This window comes from Erpetoichthys calabaricus, chromosome 4 (assembly GCF_900747795.2).
Source record: "Erpetoichthys calabaricus chromosome 4, fErpCal1.3, whole genome shotgun sequence".
Lineage (NCBI taxonomy): Eukaryota > Metazoa > Chordata > Cladistia > Polypteriformes > Polypteridae > Erpetoichthys > Erpetoichthys calabaricus.
The window spans coordinates 53,809,712-53,836,198 of record NC_041397.2 but is presented as its reverse complement, the minus strand read 5'-3'; the positions used below and the strand labels follow the sequence as shown (position 1 = coordinate 53,836,198).

General features: G+C 36.2%; 1 protein-coding gene across 1 annotated transcript in view; it reads right to left on the bottom strand.

The window, feature by feature from the left end:
* The window catches only part of adgrg2a (adhesion G protein-coupled receptor G2a), a 182,640-nt gene that overhangs the window by 119,233 nt on the left and 36,920 nt on the right, over positions 1–26,487 (bottom strand). The window contains exons 4-10 of the mRNA XM_051926903.1: positions 22,925–22,954; positions 17,795–17,824; positions 16,986–17,015; positions 9,913–9,986; positions 9,471–9,514; positions 5,089–5,116; positions 4,811–4,848 (exon numbers count right to left, since the gene is read on the bottom strand). Coding sequence (XP_051782863.1) covers positions 4,811–4,848; positions 5,089–5,116; positions 9,471–9,514; positions 9,913–9,986; positions 16,986–17,015; positions 17,795–17,824; positions 22,925–22,954 — 274 coding nt within the window. The remainder of the gene's footprint in view (positions 1–4,810; positions 4,849–5,088; positions 5,117–9,470; positions 9,515–9,912; positions 9,987–16,985; positions 17,016–17,794; positions 17,825–22,924; positions 22,955–26,487) is intronic.

Genomic DNA, 26,487 nt, shown 5'->3' with positions numbered 1-26,487 from the left:
ACAGACACCAATAGTAATAGTAATAGCAAAGACAGGTAAACTGTAAACATAAAAGAGTTGTAATAGGAACTAAAGTTAAATTACCATCTAATATCTTGATTTAAATGTAAATTTAATTTATAAGCATGTTAGTTAGTGATATACTGCATACAAATAAATTAAGATCACATCGAGAATGGAAAAACTGCTGTAGATTGTTATTTACAGTCCCTTTCACATGTAAATTACAGTATGTGAAGATTACCTGGTTAAGTTTTCCAGCACTGCTTACTGATACACCCTTTCACATCAGTAGCCTAAAGCTGCAATTGATCAACATTCTCAGCAATCCAGTTCATGTTTACTTATAGCCCAACCCAATAAATGATTTATGAATATAAAAATTTACAGATGCAAATGTTAACTTCCTCACTAGTTTAAATACATGTCGAGGCTTTTACAATCTTTACATAATATAAACTCACTAACATTGCATTCATGAACATTGGCTGTGTCAGAAAAATGGCAGCTGTTTAAGAGTGTTTCTCTTATCTCTATAGTTAAAAATAATTTGTTCAAATAAGATCCAGCTATTCAGAATAAGAGCGGAACACTACATTATTTTGTGGTGTGCTGCCTGAGCTTGATACTACCATTTCAGAAATTTTTGGCGATGTGACTGCACTACCATATAAAACCACCAGGATGAGCAGTGAAAGCATGAAGTGCTATGTGGAGCAGCTGAGCCCGTAAAGAAAAACAATGGCTTGGAATCTCAAAAAAGGATCTGCAACAATCCTGTTTCACTTATAGACTTTAATTTGTACATTGTTAAGGCTTTTATTGATTTTAAAATGTTATTATAATGTGTGTTTTTATGACTTATATTAAAACAGTGAAAATCCTTTTCGTAGAAAAAAATAACACTAATGATAATACAATTTACTTCATTGATCTTTTCAAGACATTCAATAACTGAAGCTTATTACAGCAACTAAAAAATTACTGAGCTATTTTGCAGCCTATTCTGAGTGAGTTTGTTATGAATTTTAGCTTCATAAGCTTCCTTTCCTTCACTCAGCTTTTTTTAGCACACATTGTATATACTTCAGAGCCAATTTGTCACCAGATTTGAATGCTCATTTTTTTAATTTAGCTTCTCAATAATCCAGGGATTGTTGAACCAATGTGTCAACACAGAAGTTAATATACCCATGTAGTGACAGAGTTCCTCAATATTGTCCCCATTTGACTCGCACATCATTTTCCAGTGTGTCATTTGGAAGCAGTCATTCAGAGCCATTTCAGCCTCCAGGCTCCACTTTCTCACTATTCTGGTGGTAACAGGTTGCCAATAGGATGAATCAGGTTGTGGTCAGATTTGCTTAAAGGAGCAAGTAGATTACACTTAAAGGCATCTTTAACATTTTAATACAGCAGGTTCAGCTTATTACCCAAAGCTCATGATCACAGGTGAGAGTAGTAACGTAGACTGACTGGTAAGTCGAGAGGTTCACCTTCAGATTCAGCTCATTCTTCACTACTAAAGATCGGTATAGCAATGGCAAACTGCACTTGCTGCCCCAAATCGTCAGTCGATCTCACAATTCCTTTACCCTCACTTGCGAATAAGACCTCAAAATATTTAAACTCCTCCTCTTGAGGCAGTAACTCACCTCCCATTCTGAGAGGACAGTCCTACTGAGGAATATGACATCAGATTTGGAGGTGCTGATCTTCAAATCTGCCGCTTCACACTCAGTCACAAACTGTCCCAATGTGTGCTGGAGTTTGCAGCCCAATGAAGCCTACAGGACCACGTCATCTGCAAAAAGCAGTGATGCAATTCTAAGGTCATCGAACTGGACCTCCTCCCTTCCCTGATTGCTCCTTGATATCCTGTCTATAAAAAGCACAAACAGGAGAGGAGACAAAGCACAGCCTTGGTGGAGTACCACACCCACTGGAAACAGTATTGATGTTTTTCCCTAGTATGAGAACACAGCTTTCACTGTGATTATACAGGGACTGAATAGCCCTTATTAGGGGCCCTGAAACCCCATATTCTCCCAGCACCCCCCACAGCATCCATCAAGGAACACAGTCATACAGACTTCTGTAGGTCCACAAAACACATGTAGACTAATTGGGAATACTCTCATGTCCCCTTCAGAATCCTCATAAGAGTAAACAGCTGGTCCACAGCCTGAGTGGAATCCACATTGCTCCTCCTGGATCTGAGGTTCCACGACTGGCTTAAGCTTTCCCGGAAAGGGTGAGGAGTGTGATCACAGCTATATCAGGGTTAAGCTAGCTCTCTGTAAAGCACAAAATGCTACTATACTTGTATGCTCCGTGGTCTGCTATAAGCGCAAACAGTTCATCCACATTAATTGACAGTGATCAAACATTTCCCATTAGGATAGATGGTAGGCCAGTTCTAAAACCTTTTTGCCTTGCTTTTACTCTCGCACCAGTACTCCATCATTGTCTGTGGATAAACAGCTCCTGTGGTAAAGTGTAACTCAGCTGCTTAGGCACTTGCGATCACAGTGAAAGAACTTGATTATGGGAGTATTTAACACACCCCACTTTCATTTTCTCATTGTCTCTTACTGTTTCAGGTGTTCAAGATATAAGGCAGCCTTTGGATCCCCTTCACAACTCCATCCCAGTTTCAAGCCTGTTTGAAGTGCAGTCATGACAAGCTGGCACCTGAGTTTGCGTGCAATGTAGTTTGTTGGTAAATTTAAAATCCATTTAAAATCAATTTATCCAATACTGTATCTAGTGCCTACTATTAGTGACAAGCCAGAATCAAGATCAATTCTATATTTAAAAAAAGACTAGTAAATAATAAATAAGTTCAGATAAAAAACCAGTGAGAAATATGGAACTTCTGTAAACAGGCTGCTGCTTGCACCGCACCTGAAATATGCAGTAATTGCACATATTACTTCTACTTGTGAATTGCCAATTAATCTACACCACAAGCTGAGAACTAGACACACCATTCCATTCATAACTAAACATAACTAAAGAGAATTGCTAACTGGTTGATCACTTAGAATACTTTATACTTAGTGAGTAGCCAGCCAAATATTGCTTTGTATTATTTTTCAGATGTCCAGACATCACATCCACTAGAGTTCTTGACTAAAATAATATACACGTGAGGTCAGGTTCTGGTTTTTATAGGCATTCTGAATTCAAACTGTATAAGTTACCAATATGATTTACTTGCATAGTTTAAGTCTTTGGTAAGATACAAAGATTTGCTACCCAGAGAAAGCCGTTAAACTCAAGACCTCACCATGAAAACTCAGCTAGACACTAAATACCTCACCACATCTAGGAATATCTGAAAACACCTAAACAAATCTGAAATAGACCAATCACATGTTTTATAATGTTTGCAATTTTTTTACTAAGTCCTTGTGTTTAACAATAAATTGCATGACTTTTCTTTCTTTAAATTAGTACATACTGCATAAGCTATCTAGATTGAAGCAACAACCAGATCCCCAATCCACAGAGAAAGGTAAGGAAAGTGTTGAAAGCTTACTGAAAATCTCAAGAATGCAGGCTCAAAATGAATATAAAAATTAATTAAACAATTAAAACTTCTACCCCTCTTACTTGCAGAGTAAACCTTAATGCTGTGTATTATTGTTATCATTTATCTTTGTACTAATACACATAAAGGTAAAATGATGAGATATAATTTTCATTTTCTCACACAGTCAAATGGCATTGACTTTAAGTATTGACCTATTATAAGTGTGTTTGTGTGTGCGGCAAAGGACTGGCATTCCGTTCAGGCCTGGTTTTTGCATGTGACTTGGTTTACAATACATTTGATACGCAAAAGGCAGTTCTAAGATCACATAACATCTAATACTTTGAAATCATATTCATACAGAAATCATCTCACACACCAAACTCAGTGAACACTGTGTGCCTGCCAAATCATTCGTTTACCAAATCTGCTTATCTAAGAGAGTTGTAGAGAGACAGACTTTAGGAACAGATTTAAGACAGGAACCAAACTTTGAGTGGGTACAGACCAGAATGGAGAACACAATCATACTTGATCACACAATTAGAACTGCCATTTAACTGCATGTCTTTTAATGGGGGAAAGTAAGGAGTACTCAGAAAAAAACCTCGGGCAAGCATGAGTAGATCATGTAAACTCCATACAGAATGAACCAAGCCAGAAATAATTTTATTAACCACCTTCAAATTTGGAAATTTGAATTTTATTATAGAACACGTATCTCTTTGTGCTGATACTTTTTGTTTCATAAGCATCTGTTCCACACACATTTAGAAAAGCCAAGGTGCTAGTAAGTGCAAATGTAAGTGGCCGATAAACACACAAAAAACAAACAAGTGTGAATTCCACTCTAGACAATATACTAGAAAAAAATATCTAAAATATACACGGAGAAAGGTCACTTTTTTGTTTTTAAATATAATTGCATTCTCAAACTCATTTAATTTAGCATTTCAGAAGGCCAGAATCAACCCAAGCAGCATTTGGCATAAGGCAATCATTAATCATGGATGGGTCACCTGTCCAGTACAGGACCCTAAACCCATTTATATTCTTAGATAATGTTGGAAGGTTAGTTCAAATCCATGTGTATTACAAAATGTAATTTAAAATGAACAGCTGACTTAAGTACTAATACAAATCAAAGACTACTAGGCTACTGCCAAAAGAATGAGTTCATTTTCAGAAATGATTATAACTTCACACTCCTAAGTTATTTTTCTATCTTTTACCAATGTTGTACCTAGATTTTGTTCTTATTTGTTGACTTACCTTGTGTTTCCTGTAAAATTACATTTCACTGGATAAATCTAGTCAAAGGAATATAAGAGAAAGTCAGACATTTAGAATGACTTACTGTATATTTTAACACTGTTTAAGGAATTGATCATTTCAGACTGCAGTCATCTGCAACCAAATCAACTGCTTTCACTTAACAAATACCTTATGGAGACTGAAACTTAATTCATAGACTTATTTTTATTTGCTTGTTCATGTGTTTTTTAAAAGCCATAAAATTATCAAGCATGAAACAGGTAAAATCATCTTACCGTAAACGGAATGCAGTTGTCTGAAAGGCTGAAAATATAACAATACAGCATCATTAAAAAAATCCATATATGCTTAACCAATCCCACATAATCCAGTTCAGCATCCCAATATAACTGTGAAAAGTGAACAGATGTTATAAATCCTCCTATATACATATTTAAACTATTAATAACTAGCAAAAAAGCAACTTTTAAGTATGAGTTACATCACAACACTTAATTGACAGTTCATGGTTTTTTTAAGGTTTATTAAATCTGTAAACAGTTGATGTTTTTAAAAAGTAACCAAAAGTAACACAGAGTCCATTTATTTATAGATGCTGCAGTATATCAAAGCAGCCACTAGTTACTGTTACTTCATTTATTTTTAATATTGTTTTTAAAAATACTTATACTAGTGTTTTTAGGGAATCTATCATTTTAAATTCTAGTTTGCCTTTTGCAATGATAAATGTTGTGATCATGCTGAGATCCAAATCTAGTCTACTGGAGCTGGGAGACAAGATCACTAAATACTTTGATAAAAATGCATTTCAAAAATAACCAAATTAAAGTCAGAGCATCACATTTTTCAAAACACTCACAGCGGTACTTACTAAGTGCAAAATAAAACCGATATGTACCCTAATCTCCAATAAATGCCTCACTTTCAATGTCAACATCATCTGGCCAATTTTAGCATCAAAATCTATTTAAAAATGTTTGCTTTGTCTGAATTTCCTAATTGCTGATTAGTATTGATATCTTTTTTAGGACTGGCAATCAAACATGCAATCTGCAGATCTCACAAAAGCTACTGACTGTTTTAAATGACATTTAACATCTCTTGATTTTTTTTTTCTTAGCAGTCTTGGCCTGTTAGCAATCTTAGCTCTGCAGAATATACAGTTAAATACATAGGTATTTGGACATTGATGCAACTTTTATCATTTTCTCTCTGTATACAACCACAATGGATTTAAAATTAAGCAATCAAGATCTCACAGAAGAATAGACTTTCAGCTTAGTTTCAGGGTTTTAACAAAGTTGCTGCATTAAGTTTTCAGAAGTTACAGACATTTTTCACAGAGTCCCTCCATTTTCAAAGGCTCAAAAGTAATTGGACATGTGACTGACAAGCAGTTTCATGGACAGGTGTTACCCGTTCCCTCGTTATTCCATGACAAATTAAGTAAATAAAAGGTCTGGAGTTAATTCAAATTTGTATTTGGTAACTGTTCACTGGAACTCAAGATGAGGTCCAAAGAGGTGTCAATGCAAGTGAAGGAGGTCATCATTAGGCTAAAAAAACAAAATAAACCTATCAGAGAGATTGTTAAAACTTTGGAAGTGCCCAAATCAACAATTCAGTGCATTCTTAAAATGAAGGAATGCATTGGTTAGCTCAGCAACACCAAAAGTCCTGGAAGACCACGGAAAACAACTAAAGTGGATGATCGCAGAATTCTTTTCTGAGTGAAGAAAAACCCCTTCGTAACATCTAGCCAGGTCAAGAGCACTATCACTGTCAACGTTTTTCAATCGAGAGACACTTTCATGAATGTAAATACAGAGGGTTTACCTCTAGATGCAAACAATTGGTAACATTGAAGAACAGGAAGGCCAGATTAGACTTTGCCAGAAAACATCTTAAAAAGCTTGACCAGTTCTGGAATAAGTTTCTTTGGCCAGATGAAACTAAGATTAACTTGTACCAGTACAATAGGAGGAGAAATGCATGGAGAAAGAAATGGACAGCTCATGATCCAAAGCATTCCACATCATCTGTTGTCTGCAGTGTTATGGCATGGGCATATATGGCTGCCAATGAAACTGGGTCACTGGTGTTTATTGATGGTGTGACGGCTGACAGAAGGCTGAATTCTGAAGTGTATAGGGCTATACTATTTGCTCAGATTCAGCCAAATGAAGCAAAACTAATTGGAAGACACGTTACAGTGCAAGAGTATAATAACCCAAAACATACTGCAAACAACCCAAGAGTTTATCATGGTAAAGAAACGAGATATTCTTCAACGGCCAAGTCAATCACCTGATCTCAACCCCATAGGGTGTTTTTTCAGTTACTGAAGATAAAAATGAAGGCAGAAAGACCAATAAAACCAACTGAAAACAGCTGCAGTAAAGGCCTGGCAAAGTATCATGAGGGTGGGAACCCAGCACTTGGAGGTGGTCATTCCAGACTTCAGGTAGTCATTTTCAACCAAATATTTAAAATTATCATTATATTTATGAATATGTTAGTTTGTCAAAATTATTTTGAGCCCGTAAAAATAGGGAAACCATGAATAAAAATGCCTGTCTTTACTAAACAACTCATACAACATTTCTGTTAAAGCCCTTCAATTAAAGCTAAAATTCTACACTTCAATCACATCTTCATTGCTTTGTTTCAAATCCATTACTGTGGTCCTAGTATTTATGGATCTAACTGTAAATCTAACTACTATAACTCTGATTATTAATATCAAAGTGAAACTGACAGCATTGTGGACTAATGAAAGGACATATAAAATATATTGTTATAGTACTGTAATTACATATAAGAGAAAGAGACTGAACATTAAATTCACAAAGAAAATGTATTTGTATTCTCAGCTAAGCCCCATCCATCATTCATCCGTCCTTCCTTTTCAAACCTGCTTAATTCATTTATATGGACCATGTACTGTATGATGCAAATTACAGATTACAGATGTTATGGCCAAGGAACAAACCAAACTCTTAAGCATAAGGTATTTCTGATTCTCAACATTAAGAATTTAGTTTTCCGTCTCACACTAAAGCTGCTATCACATAGAGTAGAATGCCTTTTATTGTCACTATACACATGTACAATGAGATTAAAAGCAGCTCCTTTCAGTGCAGACATATATGTAGAACACAACAAGTAAATAAACTAAACAAATGGTGCAAAAAGTTGCAAAAAAAGTTCTGCAACGCTATATACAAATAGTCATGGGGTATGTCACATTTGATGATGAATGTTGCTGATTGCATCACTAGATCATGTAGTGCTGTACAAGTTAATAGGCTAACAGAGTTCAAACACAATTTCAACCCTTTTTTCTCATTTTCATTCTGTTTTAGTATGTCAGACACAAGACATCAGAAAAACAAGCCTCTTCTCTGTTTGTGAGGCTCAAAACACAAGTGTTTTTTTATTCCTCATCACTCATTTCGATGCATTGTACTTGCAGATGAGCATTCACTGGTTGTTATCTCTCCTGTACACACAGCCCACTCCTATTATTAAAGAGAAAATCAAAATCTCACATAAGGCCAACTGCCACCCAATCCTAAAGTTGTGGGGGAAAATGTCTCGCAATCCTGGGGCAATGCTAGAGAAAAGTTGGGTTATAAAAATGAATTGAAAAGTCCATACCACCTGCATTTAAGTCTCTCTGTGTTTCAATGGGCTACTAAGGCTACATATAGACTGTAGTTAAAAGTGACTAAACTCTGATTTTTGGCTTATATCTAGTTTTTTTGTTTGATTATTTAATTTTCCAAGTGAGATTCATATTTGATATAACTGTGTACCACTATTCTGAATCTGTAGAGTCAATAAAAACTAATTCAACATATAAATACACTAATAGAAAATGTATATATATAGTCGCATACATGCATATCGGGAGTATCCACACAGCACTACTAAGATAAGTATTGAACACACGAGCACCTAAAGAATCATGGTCACTAATATCCTCTCCTTTTTCACCCACAGACTATAGGACAAGTCGCATGATGAATGCTGACTCCACTTCCAGTCTTGTTTCTAGGTGTCTGCCTTTTCTGCCACATGGGCTATTAAAAGAATAAAGATGCCGGAAGACGGCATTCATTTCTGAAGTAGAGACCACAAAGAGCTCAACAGAGAGCAAGTTCAATTTAGCCCGAGAAAGGCACTGAAGGGTGCTTGATGTCAATGATCTTATTTTGGACATTTCTTTTCAGTTAACTTCTTTTTGCATTAAAATGGGGTCTGAGTTGTTCCCCAACTCTTCAACATATACCTGTTGAATATAATACAGTATTTAGTTTTTTTACTATATATATATGCATATACATTCCACGTGTATACTCTAGGTCACTTTACCAAACATTAGATGTTCTATTGAGAATTGATAATATTTATTTTAACAAACATGCATTTAGAAAGAGGGAGCTTTTCCACAGCATTGTAATTACTCTTCAGAACACATTACAAGGTCAGCACTTCTACTGTACCTATTACTGAAAACTTCTTTCTCTGTGCCATCAATGAAAATATTTTAGTATGTAATTATTTAAATTTTCTATTATCTTGTAAATTTTAATTAGCTATTTAAAAATATTACGTTATATGCTTCAATACTTGTCATAAATGCAATCCATACCTTAATGAAAAATTACATCCTGAATTATTTAATACTTTTTGAAGCTGAAAGAAAAAGATACAGTACATGCATGAAATGTATTCCTCAAAGATAGAGCTAAATTTTCCAAATACAGTAGCATTCATTTTTTATCAATTGTACTTATATGTAATGTTTACTAATGTTCCAAAGTTTCTGTTCAGTATTTTGATTAAAAAGAAATGTATTATACATGGTAATAATTAGATACCAGTATTCTTATAGTAATGACTGAGGTTCAAAAGCAAATCTCCACCTCTACACTTATCTATCCACAGAATTACTGCATAATAAGACTGCAAATATATAAATGCTAACTGATTTTCCTCCATTATAAAACAACTAATACACAGTTTGTGTGTTAAGCTGTCACTTACAATACATCCAAAGAGAATAAAATAAAATTGCTAGGAGACTGACATACCGTTTTCAAAACAGTTTCTTCAGTTGTATTATCCAAAGTAGTATTTACTTGTAATGTGAAAATATAGTACATATCTGTAAAATTAAAACAATTGTAAGATTATTATAATACTTTTTAGAAGAAAATAGTATTGTACAATTAATACATAATTCACTATTTTAAAATGAATCTATCCTTCAATAGTGCATATAAAGCATTAATATACTGCAGTGCACAGCTAAAGGAAACATATGTTTTTTGATATTTATGACACAGTAAAAAATATATACCTATACAGATCAAATCTGAAATAATTCTGCAAAAAATTAAAGTAAGGTATTTTCAAATATGTGCATTTATGACAGCTGAAAAGTAAACCAAAGGGAGCTTGACATATAAAGAAATATCCATCCATGAGTCCATCTGTTATTGAACCCAGTTACAATGGCCTGGAAGAAACATATAAAAACAACAACCCCAGACATATCAATTGAACAACCTGGTCATGTCACAGTAAAACCTCTACACATTTAGCTAGTTATTTTACATTCTAATCCCCCACTAACATCCTCAATCATTTTCAATTATTTTTAAGCAAATTACTAATTTCAATTTCTGAGAGGCTAGTACTCTGGCAAGATAGTTATCAAGTTATTTTAAGTGAAAAAAAAAAACACTGATATGGACAATTTAAAATTTAGGAAACAAAATAGTGCAGAAAAATATTTAAAAGACTGCTCATTCAATTTTCATAAATAAAACATGCATAATTTTGTTTAATTAGTTGTTAAATATAGTTGTTAAATATATGTTGAACAGCAGGGCCCAAGGCAACACCTCTAATGATTGCAGCAGAAATGATAAGAGTGCAGCTAGAGGGTAGCACACATACAGTTTCTGACTAGATCTCGTAAAGTTTACTGATGGAGATATTCTGGTTCTTTGAATTCATATAATAATTAATGGCTAGAGCAGTGTGGAAACTGTAAGAGATGGTGAGCTGTCTCGTGAATTTTAGTGTAAACCTTATCTATGGTCATATATACCCACGTGTCAAAAGTCTGATGTCTAATACTGGATAGACAGTTGTGTTTTAGGGCTAAATAAGAATTTACAAAAGTTTTTCAGCGGTGAGTAAGTGGACTTTCCCTCACATGTGAGCATACATTTCTGCATACTCTATTGCAGTTGAAGGCTAGCATGTTCATAAAAATGACACCTAAAAGGAGGATTATAAAATAAGAAACATTTATAATTAAAATCAAAAGTGCAGATTGAGCAGTTAAATTGATTTACTGATGCTAGAAATGATACAGGTGAGCTAATTGAAGTTGCATAAGTAAGACAATAGCCGTATTTTTGCAAGCATTTGGTGCATGGTCAAAAAAGGCTGCCATTCAAAAAGGACTGTTATCACAGAAGCAGAGGTGTAGTAATGTGCAACAACGACAAGAAAATTGAACAAGACTTGCGGATGGAATCTTGGAGGATGAAGAGTTAAACAGTATTTTCCATAATTTTAGTTTAATCCATCCCATGACAACTGGTAACAAGAAATAGGTATAAAAGTGTTACAAATGCCTGGACTCCTGTTTACATGACGGAGTGGTGGCTCTGAGGCTAAAGATCTGCACTGGCAATTGGAAGGTTGCCGGTTCAAATCCCGTAAATGCCAAAAGGGACTCTGCTCTGTTGGGCCCTTGAGCAAGGCCCTTAACCTGCAATTGCTGAGCACTTTGAGTAGTGAGAAAGGTGCTATATAAATGCAAAGAATTATTAAACAATAGATTTTATAAGTTGTTACATTTGTGTATGCTTTTATAAGAAATGTTATTGTCAAAGTGCAACTCTGTGAAGTAAAAATATATTGTAATCATCCTGTTTTGTGGTTCTTGTAAGTCTGGTATATAAATATGTATGGCTTGAAAGGTTTATTCATATCTCTGTGAAGTGATGCAGTATGTGAGACACTGGTAGGAGTGGTATCTTATACAGTGTAAGTGCCATGGAGGAAGGGCAGGCATACTGGCCATAATGGAAGGAGAACTGGAGTGAAGACTTAAACCATAAAGAATGCCTGAAAATCTTTGTTACACCTGGAACAGAAGAATAATGAATGGACTGGGCAAACATTAATGCCTGGCACAGTTAATTTCTCCACATGATAAAGGGCATTGTTCCTCTGGGCTGAACCCAGTTAGGTCACCCTCAGGGTGGCATGGGAATTGAAGTCCAATAAAGCAACCCTGTCGGGGTCCTTGGGTGCCTGTCAGGGTCCTTGGGGAAGTCTGCCCTGATTTCCACACGACCTGAAAGTGCTTCAAATGACATATGTCGTGAGACTGGAAGCAGCCTCTGGTCTGGTTTAAAAGAAGTCAGAAGTCATAGTTGGGATGCAGTGGGTGACACTCACTTAGAAGAAGGAAAGAGAGAACAAACTGATTAATTGACAAATTCTTGTGCTGATTTTGGTTGATTTCAGTTTGGAATGTGCCATAAAAATAAAAATCCCTTATTTGAACCTGGAATTCTGTCTGTCATTTGATGCTCAAGTTACTGAAGACAGTAACTTCATCCATCCATCCATCCATCCATCCATTTTCCAACCCGCTGAATCCGAACACAGGGTCACGGGGGTCTGCTGGAGCCAATCCCAGCCAACACAGGGCACAAGGCAGGGAACAATCCTGGGCAGGATGCCAACCCACCGCAGGACACACACAAACACACCCACACACCAAGCACACACTAGGGCCAATTTAGAATCGCCAATCCACCTAACCTGCATGTCTTTGGACTGTGGGAGGAAACCAGAGCGCCCGGAGGAAACCCACGCAGACACGGGGAGAACATGCAAACTCCACACAGGGAAGACCCGGGAAGCGAACAGACAGTAACTTTCTACATTTAATTTGGGCTTTTAGGAGATTGTAAAAGAGAGTCCCAGATGCTAATAATATCACAAAGAAGAAATTTCATTGATCACTGGAATTTGATAAATATAGTTGTTGGATAAAAATGTGTTTTCTATTTCTTGTGTTCTTGAGCATAGAAAGACAGGAGTTGCAGTGATGTAGACTAATGTTCCCTAGGGATATTTCACAAGCCACAGTTTTCTTTTTTCTGGGATAAAGGCCATTAAAGGCTTTCTCCTCATTACAAGTTAAGCCTCAGAGCTTCCTCTTCATGATGAACATGTTTACTCACATCTGTCTTATCTACAATAGCTGCCTGTACAGTCATGAATTATTTTCAAAACTTACTATCTTAATTACAAAACTATTCATGTAGAATTCCCAGATTACCTGTATCTTACCAACCTATAGAGCTAAGATCCCCTGGACATTAGAAAGAACATTAGAACACCTAATTAACAACAGCCAATCATGACCTACTTACAATTTCAAACACATATTTTATAACCGTCGGTTTGCCCTTATTGAGCTTTGTCACTCTTTCTCTCCTCCTCTTCCTTCCTGTTCCTAAAGATCCATTCAAATCATGGTTAAAGTCTTAGCTCAACACCTTTGTATTTAAATAAACTTGACTACAAGTGTATTGTAACTGTACTCCTCTGTAACAATTTTACTAATCCTTATGCTATCATATCATCTCTCAGACTGTTAATCTGCTTCATTTTACTATTTTATTCTTTACATACAGTAAGTACATTCTGTCCTGTAAGGCTAACATGTCATTTTCATTTTTATTGTAAAAAGCACTTTCTCACGGTTTATTCTTTAAATGGCCTGCATAAAAAATAATTATTTCTTCCTTGATTTAAAATACCAGATTCTAGAACAAATGCAGATCTTTATCCAAAGTAAAATGCTATGGGTAACATAATTCACACAGGAGCTCATATACCAACAAGCCATTAGTTCTAACACATAGCACACTGAGATGTATGTTTCAATAAAGCTACATATTTTGTACTCCAAATATCAAGTGCACAGATAACTCAACCTCCTGGCCACGGACCATACTGTTTTAAAATACACGGGCAATTTATCACCAAATCTCTCCACTATACGCTAACACTTCTACCTCTCCAGGATATGGACGGTTGTATGTTTTTGACACAGCGTAAGCTACTGAAGTATGCTTACAAAATAAAGCAAACTCTGCATGCAGTGAAAATGTTCTTCTCCAGCTAGATTCCATGCTCAGAACCATCAACCCCTTTGCTAAATCATACAAAGACATGCATGGAATCACTCAGTCCAATCCAACAGCATCTGTACGAATGGCTTTCAAGGAAAACCCTAGGCAGGATTTACGACGATACGATGCCCCGACATGTCACACCGATTTTCGTCCGAGAAGATGGCGAACCGCCTGCCGAAAGGGACATTTGCATCTATCCCATAGGCAACTCCTGTAAACAGATTTCCACGCTTAATATGAATTGCGATCCTTTGGTTTACCCACTTTTATTCCCTTACAGAGACATTGGCTGGCACAAAGATTTACAACATGTTCCCAATAAAAGAACCGCCAAGCGAATAAGGCTTACTCAATGCCAATTTTACGCGTACAGATTAGCAACGAGGAATACATTTAGTATTTTGCACTCCAGCGGCAAACCATTCCAACAGTACGTCGTAGATGCGTATGTTAAAACAGAGGGCGCGCGTCTCAACTATCTCAGATTACATCCACAAGATCTGCACGTGGAACAATACAAAGGACAATCAGACGCACTGCAAGCAAATGCTGAAAATAACAACATACGTGTAGGCAAAATGATCATATTACCATCCACATTTCCAGGAATTCCAAGATACATGCAACAAAACTATCAGGATGCTATGGCCATAATACATAAATTCGGAAAGCCTGATTTATTTATCACTTTCACATGTAATCCTGCTTGGCCGGAAATTCTACATGCACTGTTGGATACCCAAAGACCAGAGCACAGACCTGATATTGTAGTACAAGTAGATCTTTCGACTCATTATCTCCACCAAAACACCTATTCACAACTGCGTCTTTCAAGAAGTATTTATTTCTTCTTGATTTCTGAATTCCTTTCTCACCGTTTTCCGTTCCTATTCTTACACCGCCGTATGCTACAGCAGGCTTTGGCTAGTGACTGATTATTTCACCATTGCATAAAATTGTGATACTTTTGGGTAGCACATTGTTTCACTTTGGTGTAATCGTGGGGTTCACATCCTAGTTCTTCCATGTGTGGAGTTTGCATGTTCTCCCTGTGTCTGACTGGGTTTCCTTCCACCATCTCAAGACATGCAAGTTAGGTGAACTGGTGACGCTAAATTTGCCTCTGTGTGTGTGTGTGTAATCGCCCTGCAATGGACTGGAGTCCTGCCCAGGGTTCTGTTCCTGCCTTGTGCGCTGGTTTAGGGTCCCATGACCCTGGTCTGGATTAGGCAGGTTAGAAACTGACATGACGGTGTTACTTTAGAGATAAAGAGGAAATATGCTCCCCTTTAAAGGATAGATGTTTTGAGTTGAATGGTTTTTTTTTTGTGTAAAATGTATGCTAAATCACTTATGTATGTAACCCTAGTTATTAAATGATTCATACAAAATAAACTTTTTCCTGTTTAATTGCCCTATGCAGAGCAAACAATATGTATAGAGTTATTAGCATGATATAAGATTGCATAGACTTTATCAGATTATTTATTTTTTATCAAGTGAACCTCATTAATTATCAATGATTTAAAAAGAGGAAATAATTAGTTTAGTTCATTAAAATAGGGTTTCTCAATTTTAGTCCTTTGGGGCCGCAGTGTTTATAGATTTTTGATACAGCCACTTTTTTTTAAAAGGAAACTAATTACTATTGCTAATGCAACTGAATTATTTCTATTGACTTTACATTTAGTCTTAACTTGACTGTCAAGACTCAGAACCCTTTTATTAACCAGTCCCTAATGAACATGTGGCATTGATACCACAAGCCCAAGAATTAACTTGGCCCCATTTATAAGTAACTGTGTCCGTTTATCTGTTTCAAAAATATTAAAGAAGAAAAAATTGAGAACAGTGAGGGACTGAGAATTACAAATATGCTCCGGACTGCAATACATTTGGATGTTGTTCTCAGAAAGGAAAAAATCTAAAACACTAGAAATATCAGACAGTACACAACTGTAAATAGAAGAAGTAAATGACACATTTCATGAACAGCTTCCAATTAAAAAAAATGTTGGAATGAAAACCTATTGCCCCTGAAGATTGAAACCCCCTGCATTATAGCTTGTAAAACACTTGTCAACAATGGCAACATTAAATATACTTTACTACTTTAGATTGTAGTTCTATATTATATCTTCCACATTACTGCACCTGTGATGTAAAGACTGGTACTCAATACAACTATCAAAAAAGGGTAATATACCCAATAACAGAACATTTGAAAACACAAACTTTTACAGAACTGTATTTAAAATTAGTAAAAAACAAAATTGAAAGTTCAGTGATATTTTAATGCTTGTAAAAATGGTTTACTCTGTGTATCTTGTAATTGTGAACATTCATAATCATTTGTTATAGTAAATCCATGTATTATTTTGTACAGTAAGATCTTACAATGAGGAAAACCAAATTAAAACAATTCATCAAGGTAGATTTAACTTATAGATTACCACATTAAATAGTCTTTTTGGTCCCCAGATCACCTCGGCCTCTGGTGTAACCTCTCCTTGTTTCTCCAGATCTTATCTATTGTAGATATAATATTGCACAGGCCAAATCCAGCATTCATAGACAGCCTGTCCCCCAAAATTACCAACTTCTTCCAGTCTATTTGGTGTTTTATTCAACACTAAATACTTATAATATATTCACTACGCCCATACAGGCGAACAAATATTCAGTTCTCAGTGTCTTAGATTAGAATTCAGTATTTACAGACAAACACATTTGATGTCCAACTTAAATATTCATATCAGACTTTTGCTTATTTTTACAGGAATGCCCAAAGATGACTAGCTCAAAGAATCTGAACTGAACATCTGTTTTACCCAGGTTTGCAAGCAAAACATTTCAATTTTAATTGGTACCAAAAAACATACCATTTCAGATTTTAGCCCTTTATTTTAAATTTAACTTTACAGTACCTTTCATTGTCTGGTTGGCAGAGGATGAACCTTTTAAAAAATAAAAAGATTAAATATGTTTGAAAATGTTGTGCGCACAAATATAAAGGATTCTGCTTTAAATTATTGAGTCACCTTCCAGAAAAATAATTAAAGTTCAGTGTTTTAATAATTCTAATTATTCTCTTTGCATTTACATTAGAATCCACAATATGTGATGCAGATGAAAATAGAAACCATATATTGTTTAAATTAAGTGAGATTAAGTAATTAAGAAAGACAACAAGCAAGTTACATCAAGGTCCCATATAATTTTACCATTCCTAATAATACTATCAAAGTGATTTCTGATCACTTATTTTTTTATCAGTCTTGTGGATAAACTCCAACTGCAGCCTTATGTCACACATATGATAAAGCTAATATGGCACAGAGCGGTCCCAGGTTTTATTGTGCTCTTTTCTACCAAATCATCACTATAAATTAATAAAAGAATAAGTGATAAAGTTAATGCTGATTACAAAAAGGTCCTAATTGAATAAACTATTAACTGCAAAGCAGTTTACCACGTGTCTGGAACTTGAAACCAGAATTTACAGCAGTTAACACAAGGAACCCTGTTTCTATAATATGTGATGTATTTTTCAAAGATTAATCTTTTATTTGTATTCATTTATTAACAGGTATGTACAAAATACCTGGGCCAGAATTCTTTAATTTTACATTTTTAAACAGACGTACAGTATAACTCATTATACCATGTAATAACCTTTCCAATATTGATATTAAAACATACACAGTTCTTTATTATATCTTCAACTTTACTGTACCTGTCGTATTTAGGCTGCCAGAGGATGCAGCTATGAAAAAATATAATAAACAGTTAACATGTTTGAAGACAAAGAAAACTTTAATGTCACCTAGTACAAAAATGTCTACATTTTAATAACACTTAACATGCTGTAACATTAGAATCGACAACACAAGATATTTCTCACCATAAAAATCATTATTTAAGTGAAGTGAGATTATCTAATTATAGAAAAACAATGATCAAGCTACAACAACGTTCCAAATAATATTTCCATTCCCATTACTGTTATCGAGCAGGTCAATCCTACCTCCCGACGTCCCAGAATAAGTTCTTATACACTTTAAATTCACTTGTATTTATTTTGCTATTTCTTCATAACAAATATTTATTATTCATAAATTTTTCTGTCTACAGTAGAACCTCTGGTCACGAACGTTTCCGAACACGTACAAATCAGGTTACGATCAAAAAGTTTGCCAAAACTTTGCAACTGTTCACGACCACACGCTCTAGTGGCAAACAAAAACACTGGCAGCCAGTTTCCCTAATGATTTGCCATTCTCCGTTTCCCATTTTCTTTTGTTTGTGTATACAGGGACTAACAAAGCAGCTGATGTTGCAAAAGGAGTTATAATGTTAACCAAGCAGAGGCCTCAAGTGCTGGAAGAGGTGGAAAAACTGTTGCTAGTGTGGTTGAACGAGAAGCAACTTGCAGGGGATAGTGTAAGCAAGCCTATTATATGCGAGAAAGCCAGGAAGATTCATGGAGAGGAATTTAGAACATTAGAACACTCTAGACAAGAACAGGCCATTCAGCCCAACAAAGCTCGCCAGTCCTATCCACTTATTTCTTCCAAAAAACATCAAGTTGAGTTTTGAAAGTCCCCAACGTCTTACTGTCTACCACACTACTTGGTAGCTTATTCCAAGTGTCTATGGTTCTCTGTGTAAAGAAAAACTTCCTAATGTTTGTGTGAAATTTACCCTTAACAAGTTTCCAACTGTGTCCCTGTGTTCTTGATGAACTCATTTTAAAATAACAGTCTCGATCCACTGTACTAATTCCCCTCATAATTTTAAACACTTCAGTCAGGTCTCCTCTTAATTTTCTTTTGCTTAAACTGTAAAGGCTCAGCTCTTTTAATCTTTCCTCATAACTCAACCCCTGTACCCCTGGAATCAGCCTAGTCGCTCTTCTCTGGACCTTTTCTAGTGCTGCTATGTCCTTTTTGTAGCCTGGAGACCAAAACTGCACACAGTACTCAAGATGAGGCCTCATCAGTGCATTATAAAGGTTAAGCAGAACCTCCTTAGACTTGTACTCCACACATCGTGCTATATAACGTAACATTTCTGTTAGCCTTCTTAATGGCTTCTGAACAATGTCGGGAAGTCGATAGCTTAGAGTCCACTATGACTCCTAAATCCTACTCATAAGGTGTACTCTCGATTTTCCCACCACCCTTTGTGTATTCAAACCTAACATTTTTACTTCCTATGTGTAATACTTTACATTTACTAACATTAAATTTCATCTGCCACAAATCTGCCCAAGCCTGCATGCTATCCAAGTCCTTCTGTAATGATATAACGGATTCCAAATTATCTGCTAATCCACCTATCTTGGTATCATCTGCAAACTTAATCAGCTTGTTACTTATATTCCTATCTAAATCATTTATATATATTAAAAATAGCAGCGGCCCTAGCACTGACCCCTGTGGAACACCACTCTTAACATCGGCCAGTTCTGATGAGGTTCCTCAAACCATCACCCTCGGCTTCCTGTGCTTCAGCCAATTCTGCACCCATCTACAAACATCACCCTGAACTACCACTTCTTTTAATTTGATGCCCAACTTCTCATGTGGCACCTTATCAAATGCTTTCTGAAAGTCCAGATAAATAATATCATATGCTCCACTTTGATTGTATCCTTTTGTTGCCTCCTCATAGAAGTCCAGCATGTTAGTAAAACCTCCCTCTTCTGAACCCATGCTGACTGTTCAGAATAACTCCTGTCCTTGCCAGGTGTTTCTCAATCTTATCCTTAATAATTTCTTCCATTAATTTTCCTGTGATGCATGTTAAGCTTACTGGCCTATAGTTGATTGGATCTGCCCTGTCACCCTTTTTATATAATGGAATGATATTTGCCATTTTCCAGTCCTTCGGAATCTCTCCAGTGCGCAGTGACTTCCTAAAAATATGTGTCAATGTTTATATATGTACTCGCTAGCCTCCTTAAGGACTTGAGGGTAAATATTATCTGGTCCTGGTGATTTGTTTGATTTCAGCTTATTTAATCTGAGCAGCACTTCTCCCTCTACAATTTCCAAATCCCTCAGTACCTCCTTAGTAGTCCCTGTTACCTCTAGGAGGTTATCCACTTGCTCACTTGTAAACACCTCAGAAAAATGTAAGTTTAGGGCATCCGGTATTTAACTGTCTGTATCATTTAATTCCCCTTTACTATTTCTGATGCACTTGACCTCCTCCTTGACTGTTCTTTTACTACTAAAATACTGAAAGAATCTCTTAGGGTCGTATTTCACCTTATCTGCTATATTCCTCTTCAACTGTCTTTTAGCCTCCCTGATATCCTTCTTAATGGTTGCCCTCATGTTCTCATACACTCTACGATTCACTTTGCAGTCATTAGTCTTATATGCCTTATAAAGCAGTTTTTTCCTTTGCAACTACTTTTTTAAATCTTTATTAATCCACCGTGGAGTTTTTTTTAGTTTCCTATTAATTCCAAATTTAGGTATGTATCTGTCCTGCATTACATGTAAAACATTTTAAACCTGTTCCACTGCTCCTCAACTGTCTCCACACTTAAAAGGTTATCCCAGTGTATCCTACTTAGACATTGTCGCATCTGCTCAAAATTAGCCCTACCAAAGTTCAACTCAACAATTTTAGTCTTTGCATCTGTACTCTTACAAAATACTGAGAATTGTATTACATTATGGTCACTTGACCCTAGTGGTTCAATCACCTCTTCACCGTCAATTCTATCCTGATTATTACAAGATACTAAATCCAGACAGGCTTCACCCCCTGTTGGTTCTTTAACATGCTGTGTTAAAAAACAGTCACTGATTACTTCTAAAAACTCCTGCTCTTGTGCTCCTCCATCTGCAAGGTTATCCCAGTTAATATTTGGATAATTAAAGTCCTCCATGACTATATCTCCCTGTAAACTTGCCTTTTTGATATTACTAAAAAGATGTGTGTTGAAATTACTGTCAGAATTGGGTGGTCTATAACACACTCCTAAAATAAGACCTCTTTCCCTAATATTTTCCAGGCGAAGCCACATGTCCTCACTAAGATGAGATGGGGCTCATCATCCAACTTAAGAGGACTTGCATTTAAATCCTGTTTGGCATAAACAGCAACTCCACCTCCTTTTCTGTTCTGTCTATCCTTCCTAAAAAATGTGTATCCCTCTAAGTTACGCTCATCCCCATCTTTGTTATTTAGCCAGGTTTCCGTTATTGCTATAATATCATAATTATGCTCTGCTACATACAACTCCATCTCACTTACCTTATTTTTGATACTTCTAGCATTAAGGCAAGCTATTTTTAATGTGCTACTCCTTCTACATTTAAACGTTTGCTTAGAATTTACATTACTATGTATTTTTATTTCTACACCATTGTTTGTTCTTCCATGTATAGATCTAAACCTGGCCTGTCCTAAACTTCCTGCCCCCCATTCCCTAGTTTAAACAATCCTCGACTAGCCTACACATACGCCTCCTAAATACAATGGTGCCCCTCCAGTTCAGATGTAACCCGTCAGGTGGAACAGGTCCCATCTGTTCTAAAAGGAGTCCCTATGCCCCATAAACCTATACCCTTCTACCCTGCACCAAGATTTGAGCCACGTATTAAGCCTTCTAATCTCCTCAATCTTACCTGGACTGGCGTGTGGCACAGGCAGAACTTTGGAGAAGAATTTAAAGCCAGTAGAGGATGGTTTGAAAAGTTTAGCAAGAAAAGTGCCATTTAATTTTTTATCCCTGTGCTTAAAACACTTAAAAAGTGTTTACAGCGAGCAGTTAGTAAGGGTCTAGTACAAACTCTTACAATGTTAGTTTTCTCTGTTGTTCAAGGTTTTCTCAGTGTTATTCAATGTTTTTACATTTAGTTTACTATTACACTGTGCATTCTATGGTATAATGAACTATTTTTGTGCTTAAAAAATATATTTATTTACATACAGTTCGTATGGTCTGGAACAGATTAATTGTATTTACATACAACCTTATGGGGAAATTACGTTCGGGTCATGACCAAATCGGGTCGCATCCAGAGTTTTGGAACGAATTGCGGTCATGACCAAAGGTACCACTGTATTGATTAATTGCATTATTTGTCCTGTGAGTCTGCATCTTTGTTTTGTATGCTTCTGCTGCTGTAAGCATCTACATTTACCCTTGGATTAATGAAGTTTATGTAATCTAATTTAATCTATTTATAGTAGATCTTTCTGGTCTGTAGATTACCTTGAGGATTCAGTCTTGAGGGTAAACTCCTTCTGAACTTTTATGCTACATCTGTAATAACTCTGGTATGGCACATAGCAGCCTCCAGATTTGCCCAGTCTATAAAATCATCAGTTTTTTTTAAAGGAATTGCTGATTTAGTTAATGCAGATTGCACAAAGGGCCCTGACTAGCTACATTTATGCATGCAATCCAGTTTACCATGCTCAATGTCTTGGACTTGAAAGCAGATTTTACAATAATTAACATTAGCAACCATTCTTCTAGAATATTTGAGGAGCTTTGCTGGCATACACTGTGTGTACCTTTTGCTTTTGCCATCCTTGTTTGGTGGATTATACTGAAATCTGAGTCCTGTATACTGCTTATATGTGAAAGGTTGTAGGAAATAGGGATATACAGTAGATTAATGGGACACTGAAGTTCCATCTGTAAAATATGGAACCAGCACCACATTGACAGATTACATTTGAACCAAAATGGAACATATACAGGCAAGGTGTATGAGTAGATTAGTTGAGGATTGATTAAATTATGGAATGGCAGCAGGGAGTTAAAGATAGACTTGGTTTCTAACTTCACATAAAGAAGCTGTAGTGCTATACTATGACTTTAACATTACTGTACCTGTAGTATTCAGGCTGGTGGCCAATGTAGCTGTAAAAAAATGGTAATACACCCATTAGAAGACATCTGAAAATGCAGAACACATAACAGACTTTTACAGAACTGTACTTAATACAAATATACAAGTAAACTTTGAAATTACTAGCCCACAATTAGTAAGCCAACATCAAATACGTAATACATTAAAAATTACTTTCCTTAATGTAAGCAGTATCAAAAATAAACCCAGTGAGCTATGGTACTGTTAGCTGCACATAAGTACGATATTATAGCAATAACAGAAACCTGGCAAAATCAGAGAGCTAGAGATGTGTGTAACATAGACGGTTAAACATTAGTCAGTTAAGAAACAGGGAAGCATGTTTAAAAGCGTTTTACATACAATTTTGGAAAACTTCATCCAAAAATTTATAAGCAGAAAGAAATTAAGTTGAATTTGACATTGGATAAAAGAAAGTACAAAGTAAAACACAGCTTTATAAGGCCTAGAAGACAAAAAGCAGTTGTACAGTAATCATATGGCATATGAGAACATGAGGCCAACTGTTAAAAAGGATATTAGGAAGATAGACAGAAAAATTGTAGAAAAAGCAAAAGTGGATCCAAAGAGATTTAATTTGCTCTTTTAGTAGTAAAAGAACTACCAAGAAAAAAATTAAGGGTATAAGGGAAAATTAAAATATACAAACAGTGAAATAGTAACTGCCTTAAAGTTTACACAAGTGACAAAATCGATAACTTCCCAACAGAAACAAGAACTGCCAAGGAGGTGATTTGAAAATTGTAGAGAGAGACAAGTGCTTAAATTAAACAGGCTGAAATCTAACATATAATTAGAACCAGATGACATTAATTCTAGAGTGCATAAGTTAGTGAGTAAATATATGATGCATATTTTTAGAAAATCATTGCACACTGGTGACATTTATTAGGATTGAAGGCTTGCAAATATTATCCCATGACATAAAAAAGGTGATCAGGTTGATCTAAATAGCTATGGGCTAATAATTTTAACTTGCATCACAGGTAAATTAAAGGAAGTAGTTATTAAGAAATAATCAAGCATCATGTTGCAAGAACAGCTGTATTAGTAAACAGTTAAAATGGGTTTAGATGGGGAAGATAATGTTTCACTAAAATGCTGGAATTCTATGATCATGCAACAAAAGCAAATAATCACAAAGGTGCATATAACATTATTATTGATCTTGATAAGGTCCAACATTGTAAGCCACTACTTTTCATTCTAGAAGAAGTGGTTATTCAAAGAGCAGTGTGTAGACAGGTGCAAAACTGGTTTAAACATGGGGAAAAATGTTTATAATGACAGGAACATTTAAAAATGGTGTCTTTAAGGGTTCAGTGCTGGAACCACTGCTATTTTTAATATATATAAACGATCTGGATAAGAATATAAAAAAACAGCTGGTTAACTTTGTAGATCATAGCAAACTAGGTAAATGACAAGTAATCTAGAATCAGCTTAACCATTGAAGAGGAGCAGAATACAGGTTTGCGCAGATTTGTGTCAAATACAATGTAATGTAAATAAGTGTAAAGTTTTGCACATAGAAAGTGAAGATGTTACATTTGTACACAAAATGCAAGAGTTGAAAGTACATTAGGAGGACCTTGGAGTACATTTCTGTTGTGAGGCTGGGACGCCCTCAGTCGGGAAGGACCAGGGAAGTGAAGCGCACGGGGCATTGTGTCCCCCAGACCACTAGATGGTATCCCTACTGTGTTGCAGCAGCACCACAGATTTCCACAGGGCATCATGGGAACTAGAGTTCTTTAACTCAGCCTTATTGGGTTCTGTGGGTGCTGCCAGGAGGTGCTGTAGGGACTGGTAAGCCCTTCATTGTTGTGCTCCCAACTCACCCGGAAGTGCTTCCGAACCTCAGCTTCGGGACAGCGGAAGCACTTATTACTGTTGCATTCTGGTTGTGGTGTGGGAAACGATTGCTCAGGAGGAGTTTCCCACTAATTAAATCCTCTCACTTATTGAAACTTGTGTCCGACCTTGTGTGTGTCAGGTGTTTAGGGAGCTGGAACACCCCTGGATGCCATACTGTTCACATCCACACAATGTACGGAAGCCCAATTGAATGTTAAGTTACATGCCACAATGTGTAGACTGCAAGTTAAAGAATGCTCTGTTTATGCTCTATAATGCACTAGTGAGACCTCACCTGGATTTCTGTGTATAGTTTTGGCCTCCATATTACAAAAAAGGTAGATAGATAGATAGATAGATAGATAGATAGATAGATAGATAGATAGATAGATAGATAGATAGATAGATAGATAGATAGATAGATAGATAGATAGATAGAGTCATATGGAAAAGTTTGGGAACCCCTCTCAGCCTGCATAATAATTTACTCTACTTTCAATAAAAATGATAACAGTGGTATGTCTTTCCTTTCCTAGGAACATCTGAGTACTGGGGTGTTTTTCGAACAAAGATTTTTAGTGAAGCAGTATTTAGTTGTATGAAATTAAATCAAATGTGAAAAAACTGGCTGTGCAAAAATTTGGGTACCCTTGTAATTTTGCTGATTTGAATGCATGTAACTGCTCAATACTGATTACTTAAAACACCAAATTGGTTGGATTAGCTCGTTAAGCCTTGAACTTCATAGACAGGTGTGTGCAATCATGAGAAAATTTATTTAAGGTGGTCAGTTGTAAGTAGTGCTTCCCTTTGGCTCTCCTCTGAAGAGTGTCAGCATGGGATCCTCAAAGCAACTCTCAAAAGATCTGAAAACAAAGATTGTTTTGTCTCATGGTTTAGGGGAAAGCTACAAATAGCTACCTCAGAGGTTTAAACTGTCAGTTTCAACTATAAGGAATGTAATCAGGAAATGGAAGGCCACAGGCACAGTTGCTGTTAAACCCAGGTCTGGCAGGCCAAGAAAAATACAGGAGTGGTATATGTGCAGGATTGTGAGAATGGTTACAGACAACCCACAGATCACCTCCAAAGACCTGCAAGAACATCTTGCTGCAGATGGTGTATCTGTACATTGTTCTACAATTCAGCGCAATTTGCTCAAAGAATATCTGTATGACAGGGTGATGAGAAAGAAGCCCTTTCTGCACTCACGCTACAAACGGAGTCGCTTGTTGTATGCAAATGTTTATTTAGACAAGCCAGATTCATTTTGGAACAAAGTGCTTTGGACTGATGAGACAAAAATTGAGTTATTTGGTCATAACAAAAAGCGCTTTGCATGGCAGGAGAAGAACACAGCATTCCAAGATAAACATCTGCTACCTACTGTCAAGTTTGGTGGAGGTTCCATCATGCTGTGGGGCTATGGGGCTAGTTCAGGGACTGGGGCCCTTGTTTAAGTCGAGGGTCAGATGAATTCAACCCAGTATCAACAAATTCTTTAGGATAATTTTCAAGCTTCAGTCACAAAGTTGAAGTTACGCATGGTTTGAATATTCCAACAAGACAATGACCCAAAACACAGTTCTAAATCTACAAAGGCATTCATGCAGAGGGAGAAGTACAATGTTCTGGAATGGCCGTCACAGTCCCCTAACTTGAATAT